A 13,963-nucleotide genomic window follows, 5' to 3' on the forward strand; every position below is an offset into this window, starting at 1 on the left:
AGCACTATTTCATATATTCAAATCATATCAACTCCGCATCCCCCGCCATCACAACCTCCCTAACAGCACTCCACCTCACAACGACCACATCCCCCCTCCGCATGTCAAATGCCGTATCCGTCCCCTCCACATACACCGGCTCTTCCACATCCTTCAACGCCCTCACAAACACAGCTTTATCCACATCCGGTCCCTCTACCATACTGATCCCCCCTGCCGTATCATCCATTCTCTGCAGAGATGTAGGGAACTGCGAGAGGAAAGACGAATGATAGTGAGCGTGGAGTAGGGAGGTATGAGCTGTAGCATATTGGAGCTCGCTGGGGGAGAGGCGGGCTTTGGTAGAGGGGTCCGTGAGGTGATGGAGGGCATGAGCGTCGATTTTCGCAATGCGAGCGCGCAGGAATGAGCGGACGAGGAACTTGAAGCGCTCGAGTTCGGTCTGGATGATTATGAGGCGAAAGTTGGCTTTGGGGTCTGTGTTTCCCGTTTGCTCTTCCACGAGCTCAATCTTATAGACAAACTTTTTATCAGCCAATGCGCTTGCAGTCAAGGAGAGGGCGACATGCCTGCCTACGTAACCTCTCCAGAATACGCTCCATCAAAATATCCGGCCATGGCAATATTTCTGGGGCACTGCGTTCCGTAACCCATGCTCGGGTGAGTTCTTGTAGATCTCGAGTCTCGCGGGGAACTGCATGGCTGTCTACCTCCGCCAAAATGTCGTCAATATCCATTGTATCTGCTGTTCTCCCATTATTGATTAAGCTGTTGGATCGAAACCTTCAAGACCGCACGCTGTCAAGCTCGTTGAAGGGGAGGCAGTGGTGCCCTGGTAGAAAAGGAGATTCATAGTAGACCATGCCTCCAATGCCCTAACGCACACTCTATTGAGTAGCCACTTTAAGAATCGAAGCTACAGAAACAGCGAAGGTAATAATTCTACCTTTCTACGCAGAAATAGCGCATACAATTACAGTTTTCAGTCACTCACGAGGCTCACATCAAGGCGCGTCAAGGTAATGATATAATGTTTCATTGATGGTCAGGGGTATTTAGACAAGGTAGAAAGACAAGCGCATTCATTCTGCATGCTGGAATCCAACGAGGGCTCAGCAACATATGCTCTCGCTATGCTCTCGCTATGCTCGCCGAGCTGTGCACTCTTACTTCTTCGAGGATGAAGAGAGCCCTCAAAGCTTCTGGTTTTCTCAAGGGAAAAGGAAGCCGTGATGTTCAGTGTTGACTTTCTCGGTTGAGGTGGATTGTGACTAAGGTGCCGCCACGACGGAGTTGGAGCACAGGAGTAAGAAGTAGAACAGCTTCTTTCGACAGGTCAAAGTCAAGACCTATTCCCGGTGTGTTCGTGAAAGAGGCTGAGTTCGGAAATGTCTAGAGCACTGGGCTCAAGAAGTCAAGGCAGAGATGAAAAGGTTCGATGAAAGGCATAGGATTTTTGTGCGTTCGCAGTCGCGGACAATGAGGACGGTAAGAGCGGATTCGACATGACAGAGATTGTAGACGGGCTGTCGCATGCAGGGTAACAATACCCGCGATCGAACTTCGCAATGAAGTAACAGGATGTGTATCGGGCCCAGGCGGGTGCTGATAAGGCGGTAGAAAAGATCTGGGTAGGCGGAGCCACCGTGGCAAGATGACATGCAAATACCCCCTTGACACAAAAGTCGACGACCATTGGAATATAAGTCGCTCCATTTACCTGAGATGGGTTCACCGGCCCACATTTCAAAGCATGCCAGACGCCAATGGATGCAGCAGTGACAGAGATCGGATAGCGAGGGGAGGGTACCAGGAATGATGAAGAGGCAACGGTGATGCTGAAACAGATGTGGCGATACGGAAATCAAAAAGACACCATACGTCTTGATTGCATTCGCCGCGAAATCATCTCAGCATCGGCTGCCATGTCCATTCCTGTCATGAGAGAGCTAGATTGCCGATTGGAAGCGGTAGGACTGTCGTCTACCTGCTGTCCATGCTGACCAAATGCAAAGGTTTGTGCTCTGCTCAGTTTCGCACGTTGTTGCTTGATACGTCCGAGGCCACGTTCGCAGGCGTTAGCGTGTTCCTGCGCACCCATCTCGACATAGTTTTGGGGATAGCATCGGGGTTTGTGATCCGTGTAGAAGGAACTGTAACCCCCGTCTAGAATGTACACTTCTGGAAAGGTAAGCTTTGGATATTGGTGGGCATTGCAAGCCCGGTCCTTGTGACGTAGAAATTTTGCCCTGAATTAGGTCAGCATTATTTACGTTCAATAACTTGGCATACGCACATGATAGGAGCGCGATGGGCTGAGTACTCGCAATGGAATATCAGTAGCGTGTTGTTCGGGGGTGGTGATTCAAAAAGCTGCGTCGCTAATCGCTCTTTATCATTGAAATTCATGGCGCCCTCGATGTGGCCTCCTTCATACTCGTACTCGAATCGACAATCAATGATGATAGACCGGTCATAACATTGGCCGTATTTGCCATCGAGGACGTCGACCATGGTATCCTTGGTGATGCGAGGTAGGCTCTCTTCGTCCGAGTTGAAGTGTGGCAGTCGTAACCTTGGGGGATCATCAATGTCCATTATAGAATCGAGGCATGTCGCTGAGAAAGCAGCCTTCTCTTGCTTCATCACATCTCCTGGGTGTTCGAACATACTGAGAGAGCGACGAAACTGCTTCCGGGGACGTTGCAGAGGGTTCGACGATTTGCGGACGTGACCAACGATAGGTGATCCAATACTTCGTAGGTGCCCACCGAGACCGGACGAAGGTTGTTTGAATCTTGGAGGCCCCATCGGCAAGGGTGCTGGTGAATGTGCGGAATGTGGTCGGGCATCTCCTTGAGTGGAAGATGCAAAGCACTCCTCGGTGGACATCAAAGACAAGGAAGGCACGGAGGGACCGTTGCTAAATCTGAATGGCGGGCATTCTGTTCGAGCAGACTTCAAGGAAACAGATGTCGTCGTAAGGCCTTTAGTGCGGGACAACGAAGGTCTCATCAAGGAGGATCTTCTACGCCTAACGTAAATGTCAGATCGGTACAGCTCGTTTCCCCAAAACTCAAGAATTACTCACTCTGAAGGTGCTGGCTGTTTCGGTGCTTCCGTTGGGGAGTCTTGCATAACATCATCAAGCAAAGACGATGTCACCTCCTCCGTTGGGGATGTCAGTGGTGTAGGCTCAACATGGGTTGAGACAACGAAGGGGGCCTTATGGGGCAGCGGTGATATCTCCATCGAGTCAGTCCCTGGGCCGGGCGAAGAGGAGGGGAGCGGCGGCGTGCTCGCGCGTTCTGTACCATGTTAGCTGAAGCCTTACTAGTCGAGCATGCACATCTTACCTCGACCATTGAGTGTCCCAAATAGGTTCGAGGAGAACAGTGATCGACGTGGAGTTGGCAATTGCGGACTACAGTTGTCAGCAGTGTAGGAGAACAGCAGCAAGAGGCTGTAGCACCTTTGGTCGATGTGAAAGTTTTGAGACAGGTCAGCAGCAAGACTTGCTGTTGGAGACGATCCTCGTACAGGCTTGAGATTGAAGTAGTCCGTAGGTGCCTTTGCCATGCTGAGATCTTTGAAGTTGAAGCTTGACGGCCCAAAATTCATTTGCCCTCCATATTGCCCTCGATGCTGGTTGTAGGAAGTCTCTGTTCCTCCTCGACAACCCCAGTGTCCGAATGGGAGGGAAGGTGGCTGCATAGCAGCCAGTGGAGAAGAGTGTTCCATGTTCTCGGTCGTGTGTGCCCGCTGTGACTTCAGCTGAATTTGTTCGAGCAATTGGCGTTGGGGTCAAGGTACTGAGGGTCTTCCTCCAAGGTGAATGGCTGAGGTCGTGGTGCGTCGAAGACGGCGAGTGCTGGGCGTTCCTGGGGATAGAGATTCCCAATGAAGAATCAATCTGTGGATTAAGCTGCTCTACCTAAGGCATGATGGTAAGATGGATAGAAAATGCAATGGTGTTGCTCGATGTAAACTGCGGGCAGCTGCTCCTCCAAGTCCCTCCGTCGTTGGGTATGACCTCCCAAGGAACGAAGTGACTTCCACAGGACGAGACTCGGGGGAGGAACGGCCCCGTTCAGAGTAGGAGATGTCGTGGAGAGAAGTGAGAAGGTAGTGAAAGAGGTGTCACTCCTTGGTAAAGAGGAAGCGGGCTGAGAAGCTGGTGGCCCAGTGGATGGTTTACCTGACAACGCTGGGATACTTCGGGCGGTTGCAGAGCTGACTAGCGCTGGCTTCAAAGGAGGGGTTCTCAGCTTCGACCAAATCCTGGTTCGAACTTCTACACGAAGGATCACCAGTTCATTTAGGATATTTTTCAATCAGCTGATGGCCAATTGAAAGCTCTGGATATTCTACATCTATTTGGCGAAGCGCTGGACTTGGAAAGGAATTGCAAAGCGCTGTACATCTGGCATTGTGGACGCGCTGCAAGTGGAAAAAAGCACCCACTCCCTGGTGGGCTAAAGACTCAAAAGCAAGGATCTCGATCTGATTTTGCAGCTTATCCTTTTCAGGATGACGATGCTGCATACTCATAGGCCAATGGGCCGGGTTGGCTCAGGTTGCAGCAAAAGCCAGGATGCTACCGGTCACCAACCCTAGCAACCCGTATGGAAACATGCCCAATTCGCTTTTCCATAGCTGATAGGGCCAACCATCGCTTATTGAGTTATTTAGGCCTCCCGCCAAGCATATCTAGCTGAGAGGCGCAGAGAGATAGAAGGTGCCAAAGGAGCCTTGAGGCTTGGAGTAGATAGGATTTATCAAGCTCGAGCTCAAGCTCAAGGACAAGCAAACAATCCGTTGGATGATGGGAAGTCTGAGAGATACCGTGCATGTAAGTAGTAAGTAGTGTAACAGGAAGAAATCTTTTGGTCAATACTCGAGACACTCAGACAAGGCTGAACCACGCCAGCCAAGCCACGGCCCGACCTTATCTCTCGTCATTATTGTGACGCAATCGTCCCGTCAATCCCGTCAATCTAGAATTGGAAAAGTCGAGCCCATCTCGGGCCAATTGCTTGAAAGCCTCCCGGGCTTCACATACTTGTTGCTGGGAGACCATACGCGCCGCTCTGATTGACCCACATTTTGATTCGTTGATCAGCCAGCGCTTGCTTTGGAACTCCGGTCACACGGATCTCCAGAACGGAGCCAAAGAACGCCTGGAAACATGACAATTACTTGTCTGAGCAAGCTTTTTTGCATCAAAGACCGCGAAGTCAAAGCATGGAACTTGAAAGCATCATGTAGAGCAGGTTTCGGCAACATTCGCGGCCTTGACAGAGGCGCTGTGACGTCGATTGACCTTCTGATTTGCTGTCGCGACCGGTTGGTAAACACACAAAACACGCTAAAGAGAACCCGAGTCCCGATATCACGTGCACGGCAAGCTAAGTTAAAGTAGTTGGCTAAGGTAAAGTAAGGTAAGCGAGATATCTTAGCGCTTTACCGTTACAACTTGCACCCATGAAGTTAGGAAAATCCTGTGGCACAGCGTCGTTGAAGGCTCGCTTAACCTGTTGCTTAAATGACTACTGGTACAAGAAGTGAATGAGGGCGCAATACAGTGCGCTGGCTGAGTTAAACATAGACGGCCCATGAGCCGTAAAATTCAGTCATTAAGAACTCGATATCATCAGGTACTGCATTGTATCTCTCCGGCGAACCAGATTTGCTTCATGTTCTAGTCAGAGCATCTATCATTATGGAAGTAGCATTACACACTAAACGACCTGGACTCTTTGGCCCGATGATCCTAAAGAGGATCGCAAAAGTCTGCGTGCTTCAAGACTTCCAAGTACTTCTGGCCCTGCGTATACGGATTCTGGATACCCCGCTCACCGGATCTCATCAATGCACGTGCCGTTTCCTTCTCGAGATCTGGCATCTCTTCAAGCACAGGGACCCATACCTCGCTCCGACCTGACATAGTTCCCCTGACAGAGTTGAACTTGTACTGATCCAGCGCTCACAGATGCAGCTTCGATTCCGGTTGTGTCTGGCCGAAGGCGAGTCGCACGCTTTCTGGGCTTATTGGCTGTTCGGGAAAGTCGCCTCGCTTGTGGCAATGGAGTATCTGAAGCATTGCGTGGTCCCGGAAGGTGAGGCATTTCAGTTTGTCCCCCAGGATCCAGGCTTTGACATACGGCTCGGATCTTGTGGCGACGGTGTTGAGTCCACCCGCATACAGCCACTGAACGAGAAGCTCAAAGGTATCTGGATCGTCCTCGGGAAGGGCGACTTTGTTGTCCTGGACGATGGTGTTGAAGAAGGCCGAATGGTGCGTGAGCAGATTCTTTGGGATGCTCCAGGTGGTCGCGGCCTTGGTATTGCCCACAGTGACGAGGACGGAGGTAGGATTTCTCAGCCTGATCCTCATCAGTATATTACAGAGGCGGGGATACTTTTGATGCTGGGGGGTTTCAAAGAATGACCAACAATTGGAGACCATCTTGACTGCGAACATCATCAACGTTGGTTGATCTGGGAGTTGGGACAACAACGGCAGCTTGGGGCTGTGGAAGGGGGTGAGACTGCTGAGCTAGGTTGACGAAAGGGCGCGGGAAGGAAGATGGATTACCGAAATGATACATCGGGACCGGGGGTGCCATGGTAAGTTTCCGAGCTGAGCACCTGGAGTAAGGTAGAGCAGACTGTATTTGACAGGCTTTGCGAGCCCTGAGGAAAGCAAAAACGAAAGAGGGGAAGCAGTGTTCTTATGTTGGCAACACCGTTGGTACTGTGTCTTGCATTTCTTTGTTCAAGAATCTGTCCGAGACTTGCGGATTCTAGTCGCTTCCGGACCCCACCGGTGGGGACGCTGAAGCAGAGGCTCTCTCGAAGGGGCCAGTGCCTTCGCGGCGCCGCAAAAAGGTGCTGGTCTTGGAGCTTGACCTTGATCGGAGGCTCATCTCTGAACGGAATTGTCTCTTTCGAAATGAAAGCCCATCATCACTAGCTGGTCGTGGGAGGGTGTGATGGGAGTTCGGCAAAGTTGTGTCGGAGGATACCTTCATGCCGGAAGACAATAAACGGCTTGCATACGAAGATTTTAACATGACTATATGTTGACAACATCGAGTACAACAAAGAACTTGGAAAGTGGCCTCATAATTTGAACGAGGAGGAGCATCATGATCACGAAGGACTCTTGATGCAGGGAGGTTTTAGGGCCAAGAACCCCATGATTGAGATATTAAACTCGATTAGACAGATCTAATGCTAAAGTTGAAGTACCCTACATCGCTGTATCCCGCAAGGTCCTTGTCTTTGCCTTTGTAGCTCGCCGTACAATGATGAAGAGGCCTTACTGGTTGAACTCGGTTTAGGGCTGGGAGACGCAGTATTCCAGCCCGGCAATGATATTGGTACAAGCACCATTAATGGATGGGTTGATTTGTTGGAAATACTGGGGGGTAAAGTGGTACACCCGTGCAATACTGTCGCAAGTGTCGCCAGTTTCCGCGGTATACAGTGGAAGGCAGGTATTATTCGTGCCGGAGGCGACGGACGGTGCAGATGTGCCTGCACTTGTGCTGGAGGCACTGTTCTGGGCTGAACAAGACGGCAGACTGAGTGGAGTACCATTTGGTTGAGAGAGGCAGACATTGGAACCGAAGAGGAGGTTCGAGCAGTTGCTGTTGAGCGCCGGGTTGAATGTGTAAAAGTTCGTTAGGCTCAGGTTGCGAGCTGGGGAGGCAATCGAAGTGCAGGTATCATTCTGCTGGACAGTATAGGTAGTGCAACATCCTGGGAGAGATCTCGGAAATAGTCAGCTTCCATATCCAACCATTTCTGTTCTTGGCTCACATTGTACTGTTGGCTCTGAGGTTTGTGCACTGCGGGTTCAGGCAGTTGAGAGCTATGATGCCGTTTGTTGACACGGATAGGTTTTGGGCTATCGTCTGACATGTTTCGCCAGCGGCGACAGTGTAGTTGCGGGATAGAAAACAGGTTCTGCATTCAACGGATTAGCAGCCATTGCATGTGATGGGCGAGGACACCTACGGGCTAGGAAGGATTGCAATGCTGCCAGCAGCAGTTACGCGGATACAGACCGATGTAAAGAGTGCCAAGATAGTCATGAACATGACTGCTGCTCGGCTCGAACTCGATGAAGTGATGATGCAATGCATGGTGTTCGTAGGGATGTGATGAATGAGTCTGGGTAACGTGAGGGAGGAACGAAAAAATTGGAGTTTAGACAGCGATCAACGCAGTAGAAACTTAATCTTGGATACAGAATGTTGAGAGATGTTAGGGCAATACTTCCATCTCATATAGCCAGAAAACGACTGCCCAGAAGCTGAGCAACAACAACAAGATGAGACGTAAGACTCATAGACTCCTGGCCGCCGGCCTAGATTTCTACTCTGATCATTCCAGACCCGTCTCTCATCTTCAGAAGATGCAGAAATGACTGGGCACGAATGGAGGGTTTCTGAGGATGTTTTTTGATTCGTCTATCCTCCGTGTTTCCAAATCATGGAGAAAGGGCAAAACACGGCTTGCAAACGGCTGAAACAGAGCGGCTGACGGCATCTTCCAAGTATGCATCTAAGACATGGCTTTTGAGCTGCCTCGATGTTTCAATGGACCGACATGGGAACTGCAATAGATGAAACGGACGATGCCACCTGCTAAGGGGTCTTATCTTCAGCAGCTTTAATTGTGGTCGCAGGGCACATTGTCTCGTACTTCTAACAAACCCGCAGGTGCGTTTTGAATTTGTTCGAACAAGGCGTCAGTGTACGACTGACCACTCCGAAACTTATCCATGTCCGTTGAAAGCATATGCTTCATTGTGATGTTGAAAGCAAGTCACATCGGCAATGGCAGGCGAAATGCAGGCGAGGGAGGTGAGAAATGGCAGTTGATCCAGTACTGTCTCTCGAAACTGCGACCAGAGCAGCACCAATGAGTAAATTTTTGAGCTGTTTAAACGCTCTTACTGGGCCAGTCTCAGTCATGGTTGACAATTGATTCCATGTTACTACCAAAAACTGACGCATAAATGAGAGGCTTTACTCATCTACCGGCTTTTTTTTGGCTGTCTTCGCTTAGTCAGCAATGTCAGGAAAATTTCAGCCAATCATCAAAATTGAGACTTTTTGCACCGTGAATATTCGACATTTACAGCACCAGCTCACACCATTATGTCGAAGAAGAGGGGCAGAGAGCAGCCTGCTATCAATACACAATTGGTGGAGATTTACGAGGATCTAGCTAATGTGGATGAAAACATTCGACTGAAAGCAGCCCAAGCTTTGCTCACGAATTTTGTAGCGGATGGCAAATCTACGGGCGAGCAGCTCAACGAGATTGTGAGGAGGCTGCTCAGAGGCCTGTGCAGTGGGCGAAAAGCTGCTCGATTGGGCTTCTCGGTTGTCCTTACTGAGCTCTTAATTGAACTTTTAGGCCCAAGTGGAAGGAGCGTTGCTGGGTTTCAAAATGTCCTAGAGTTGATTGAGACTCTGAAGAATCAGAGTCAAGTATCCAGCAATGTATCTGGCCAGGTACGTGATTCCCAGATAAGCCCATTACTGTCGGCTTGTTGAACGTCATGTGTACAGGAAGAGCGAGATCACCAGTTTGGACGACTCTTTGGCGCAGAATCTATTATCAAATCGGGAATTCTGTTTCAGCCGAGCATGGGAGTTGAGGCTTGGTCTAACATCTTAGACATCGTCTATGAATTGGCAAAGAGGAAGCCCTGGCTAAGGGAAGAATGTGGCTTCATCTTGTTCAATTCCATTCAAATATTGAAGGGCAAAGACTTGGAGTACGCTCAATTGATAATTGACAAGTTGCTAGCCAAAGGGCTTTCCAAGACACCCCAGGGAGTAGCAATATGGATTGGGATCCAGGCAGAGTTCCCTTCGATTGCTTTACCGCGCGGCGTGTGGCATCACGAGGACCCCTTGAATCGGAAAGACATTTCCAGATTAGCCAAGATACTGATGGAAGCCTCCGCAACTACTTCGCCACAGAGTGTCCTTGAGTCAGAGACTACTACAAATGGTGCTTGGGCTACCAAGCTTCAATTTGCGTGGGACGTAGTACTGGCTGAGTTGCTGGATTTTCACCCACAAGGCCTGCAGAAGAGTGCAAAACCCGCTAAACGGATGAGATTTGCGGAGTTTTGGGAGGAGTGTATTGATAGTAAGTAATCTTGGGAGCAAGACGATCCTATGCTAAGGAGACCAGAAGCACTATTTGCTACCTCGTCCTCAGAGGAACGAAAATATTGGGGTTTCTTGCTCTTTCAGCGAATTGTTCCTAACGTACCCGTAAAAGTACTTTCTGACATTTTCACACAAAACCTGATGCGATGTCTCACCAACCAGCTTGCCTCCCCAGAGCGTTACCTCCACCGCGCTGCCGAGAGATCCATCAAGACAATTCTTGCCAGAGCTCGATCGAATCCAAATACCAGGGCACCAATGCTAAAAGCTCTTCTGGATCCTGTAAACGGAGACATCAATTTCGATAAAATTACAAAGACCAAGACAGTGGAAACTCTAATCTCTCTGGTGGATGACCCGTCTTTTGAGCAAGTGGTCGGGATATACGAAGACTTGATCTTGCGACCCGGAGTAGACGATGAGAAGACCGCAGCCTCAAGACGACAGTCTGCAGCAGACCAGCTTGTCTCGGCTGTCCGGACTATACAACACCATTCTACCGAACAAGTTCTCGCGAAAAGCGAATTTCTCGTTAATATCCGCAGAATCTTGGCTCTTTTAGCAAAGTGCGCTTACTTCGAGGTTGACAATGCTCCGAACGACCAAGGCGACAGTACAGGTCCGAAAATCTCCCAGGCGTCACGAGAGATGTTCAGAACGCGTATCTCGTCATGTTTATCGAGCCTGGTCGCTAAGCCAATAAGGGAGCCGTCCTATTTTGCCTATGAGCTTGTATGCAATATTCATGGCCGAGAAGAGAATGCGAACCATCCCCACGTTGTCTTGAACGCCGATGAAAATGTGCGTAACGTACTCAGGAAGGCGTGGCAGACACTGAGAAAGGTTCATGCTCAGTCTAGTTGTGATCCAGATGAAGAAGCGCGATTCTTTCGTGCTCTTGAGCTCTTGTACTCCTTAACTATCCTACAGGTGCATAATGAGGAAGCTGACGCCGTTGGTATTTTGGTCGAGCTCAACCACAGCTTCAAGCCTTTACTTCAAAAGAAGAGGCGTCCTCAGGACTCTGCGACCTTGATAGAGATACTTTTGAGCTTCATAGCAAAACCGTCGCAGCTATTTCGACGCCTGGCTCAGCAGGTCTTCACAGCTTGCGCATCCGAGCTTGACGATACTGCTTTGCAATCCATGATCGAGGTAAGAAAAGGCGTTCCCTTTGAGAACCAGCACTAAGTACCGCAGATTTTGGAAACAAAGGAGAGCCTGTCAGGCCAGTCACAAATGTTCGACCAAGAAGATGAGGAAGGACAGGCGGGCTCGGCGTCTGACGTGGAGGAAGTCGATTTGGCCAAGACCGGGTTAGGAAGCTCTTCCGCAGAGGAAGAGTCCGATGAAGGATCGAGCGACACAGATGCGGCGGACTCGGATGAAGATGATGGATTGGCAGAACTGAACGCAAAACTTGCACAGATTGTGGGTACTCGGCCTGGCAACGAAGACGTAGACGCAGAAGACAGTTCCTCCTCGGATGAAGGGATGACGGACGAGCAAATGTTCGAGCTGAACGGGTCTCTGGAGAATATCTTTCGAGAGCGAAAGAAGGTCACGAGCAAGAAGACTGAGAAGAAAGACGCCAAAGAGAACATAGTCAATTTCAAATGCCGAGTGTTGGATCTCCTGGAGATTTACGTGAAGCAAGAGCACGGCAATGGCCTAGCTTTAAGTCTTTCTCTACCGATCCTCGCGCTGGTCCGAACGACAACAAGTCCGTTGGTATCTCGAAAGGCGTGCGATGTCATGAGGGAATATGCTCGGCTTTGCAAAGGGGACGGGATGCCACACATCGAGGACAGAGAGTCTGTATTTGATCTGCTTGAAGCGGTTCACGTTGAAGCTATGAAAGAGGGCTCGAACGCTCATGCTAGTGCGTGCAGTCAGGCAAGCCTGCTTCTTGTGAGAGTTCTAGTCGCTCATGATAGGGAATGCCTGCGGAAGGTGGTGAAGGTCTATGGCGCCACGCAAGAGCGTGCTCTGTTCGACTCGAGCTGCAAGGTGAAGACGTCATTCTTCACGGACTGGCTTAATTGGTGCACTTCAGCTAGGAAATGAAGCTCGGTGTTCCTGAATTAGCCTTCCTCCGTGAATGTCAAGACTTCCATGTATCGTCCTCTGTGCCCTATGGGATTAAGGGGGTTGCGGCAGTTCCCTTCTATGCACGCCTTCAAGAAATCCAGTGCAAAGTCCTCGGCGATCTTGGCAGCAGAGACATAAGCAGCTGCATCCTCGGAAACCGTCTCGCATTCAATGTTCCAGCGGAGTTGATCGATCGAGAATCGACGAAGCTTAGACCCCGGGGCCGACATTTCAAAAGCAAATTGCATGGTCTTGGATCTGATCCCTCTACTTTCGTGACTCTCGATGAGCTCGAGCATGGCAAGATCATGGAACATTGGACAGCCCAGCTTGTCCCCAAGGATACATGCTTGCAGACAGACCTGCATGCTGGGAAAGAAAGCACTGCTGTTGCTTGTATCGCCCCAAGTTCCCAACACCTCGTCCCCAGAGGCTTTGTATCCAGAGGCTTTGTATCCAGAGTGGTCCTTCCCAGAGGCTTTGTATCCAGAGGCTTTGTATCCAGAGTGGAACGACTTGCCGCTGATATCGCCAACAAACAACCATCGGATGAACAATGCGAAGGCCTCAGTGTTATCTTCTGGAAGATTGACTAATTTGGACGTTGCTTCTGCAAAGGGTCCGTTCAAAGCAGCGGCAAAGAAAGGTGAAGCCTTGACAAGGAGCTGTTTGGGCAAGTGCCATGTTTTGGTAACGCCCTCGGTGCCAACGACCACTGCGATGGGCTCAGATGCAAGGCTGTTTGAAGGTCAGATGGGGGGCTAACGTTCGTCGTGATGGCTGAGTGAGAACATCACTTACCGTTCGAGACCTTCTGCGGTCTTGATGCCTTCGTAGACGGCGGCGGTTGGTGTTGATTCTGGCATGCTGGATAGGTTAGGCGGGTTGAATGAGGTGCTAGTTGACAGTGGATTTGGATTGCAACCTGCAATGATTTCAAATCTTTTGACCACAACAGTGTAAGGTTATCAAATGTTGTAATGAACCCGAGGCGTATATTCGAGGAATATGTTGTCTAGAACGGTGAGAATTCTGTCTGATGTTGAATGTGAGTGAGGTGTTGATGATCAGGTCAAGAAAGTTTGCGTTCAACACTTCACATGATGGCTTGGGAGCTCATGAAACTTGGCATCATATCCTCACATGGTACCATACGGAATTAACAACACATCTGAGCGAACTGTTTCTAGCAAGCCGTTGATCAACAACTCTTAGGGAGACATAGGGGATTTTGAATGAATCGAGAACTGTAATGAGAGGTGGACGAGGAAGCTCGGAGGGTTTATGGGAGAGAGAACTACGCAGCATGTGCAAATACGGATAGTACGATTCGAAATGTACCACTCCATAGCGTAGAAGAATATACATCCGAAATACCATGATGACTTTACCCTCATGTTTCGTCAGACATTCAAAATTCTTGTTATGCATTTTGTTACCGTGTAATTGTAACACCCGTCTCATAACTACTGTAATAATTATAGAGGGTTTGGCAGAGGATTTGGCACCCTCACATTAGCAAGAATTATTCACCATTGGCAGGACTTACTTATGAGGGAGCTTCGGTATGACGCTAAGTGGGTTACTGGGCCAACACTTGGAAGGTCAACACAAGCGGCTAAGACATGCAACCCCAGCTTTCGCATTTGATACTTTGTGTATCCAAGGCT

At 49.7% G+C, this 13,963-nt stretch overlaps 4 protein-coding genes across 4 annotated transcripts; 1 reads left to right on the top strand and 3 right to left on the bottom strand.

Annotated features, from left to right (window-relative positions):
* Nucleotides 1–22: 22 nt before the first annotated feature.
* HO133_008014 (uncharacterized protein) lies at nt 23–3,741 on the bottom strand (the record flags this gene model as incomplete). Its single annotated transcript, XM_037298882.1, has 6 exons — nt 23–573; nt 1,882–2,249; nt 2,297–3,034; nt 3,092–3,308; nt 3,357–3,424; nt 3,473–3,741. 6 exons carry the CDS (start codon nt 3,739–3,741, stop codon nt 23–25), a joined length of 2,211 nt encoding a protein of 736 aa, XP_037156218.1.
* A 2,032-nt stretch (nt 3,742–5,773) lies between these two features.
* On the bottom strand, nt 5,774–6,629 carry HO133_008015 (uncharacterized protein; the record flags this gene model as incomplete). Its single annotated transcript, XM_037298883.1, has 3 exons — nt 5,774–5,954; nt 5,991–6,386; nt 6,457–6,629. 3 exons carry the CDS (start codon nt 6,627–6,629, stop codon nt 5,774–5,776), a joined length of 750 nt encoding a protein of 249 aa, XP_037156219.1.
* Nucleotides 6,630–9,173: 2,544 nt separating this feature from the next.
* On the top strand, nt 9,174–12,269 carry HO133_008016 (uncharacterized protein; the record flags this gene model as incomplete). The annotated part of the gene is made up of 4 exons (XM_037298884.1): nt 9,174–9,533; nt 9,591–10,179; nt 10,315–11,357; nt 11,403–12,269. The coding sequence occupies 4 exons, from the start codon at nt 9,174–9,176 to the stop codon at nt 12,267–12,269; spliced, it is 2,859 nt and encodes a 952-aa protein (XP_037156220.1).
* A 17-nt stretch (nt 12,270–12,286) lies between these two features.
* On the bottom strand, nt 12,287–13,159 carry HO133_008017 (uncharacterized protein; the record flags this gene model as incomplete). Its single annotated transcript, XM_037298885.1, has 2 exons — nt 12,287–13,031; nt 13,095–13,159. The coding sequence occupies 2 exons, from the start codon at nt 13,157–13,159 to the stop codon at nt 12,287–12,289; spliced, it is 810 nt and encodes a 269-aa protein (XP_037156221.1).
* Nucleotides 13,160–13,963: the final 804 nt, after the last annotated feature.

Source organism: Letharia lupina (assembly GCF_014066315.1).
Source record: "Letharia lupina isolate WasteWater1 chromosome Unknown contig_4, whole genome shotgun sequence".
In the NCBI taxonomy this organism is placed as follows: domain Eukaryota; kingdom Fungi; phylum Ascomycota; class Lecanoromycetes; order Lecanorales; family Parmeliaceae; genus Letharia; species Letharia lupina.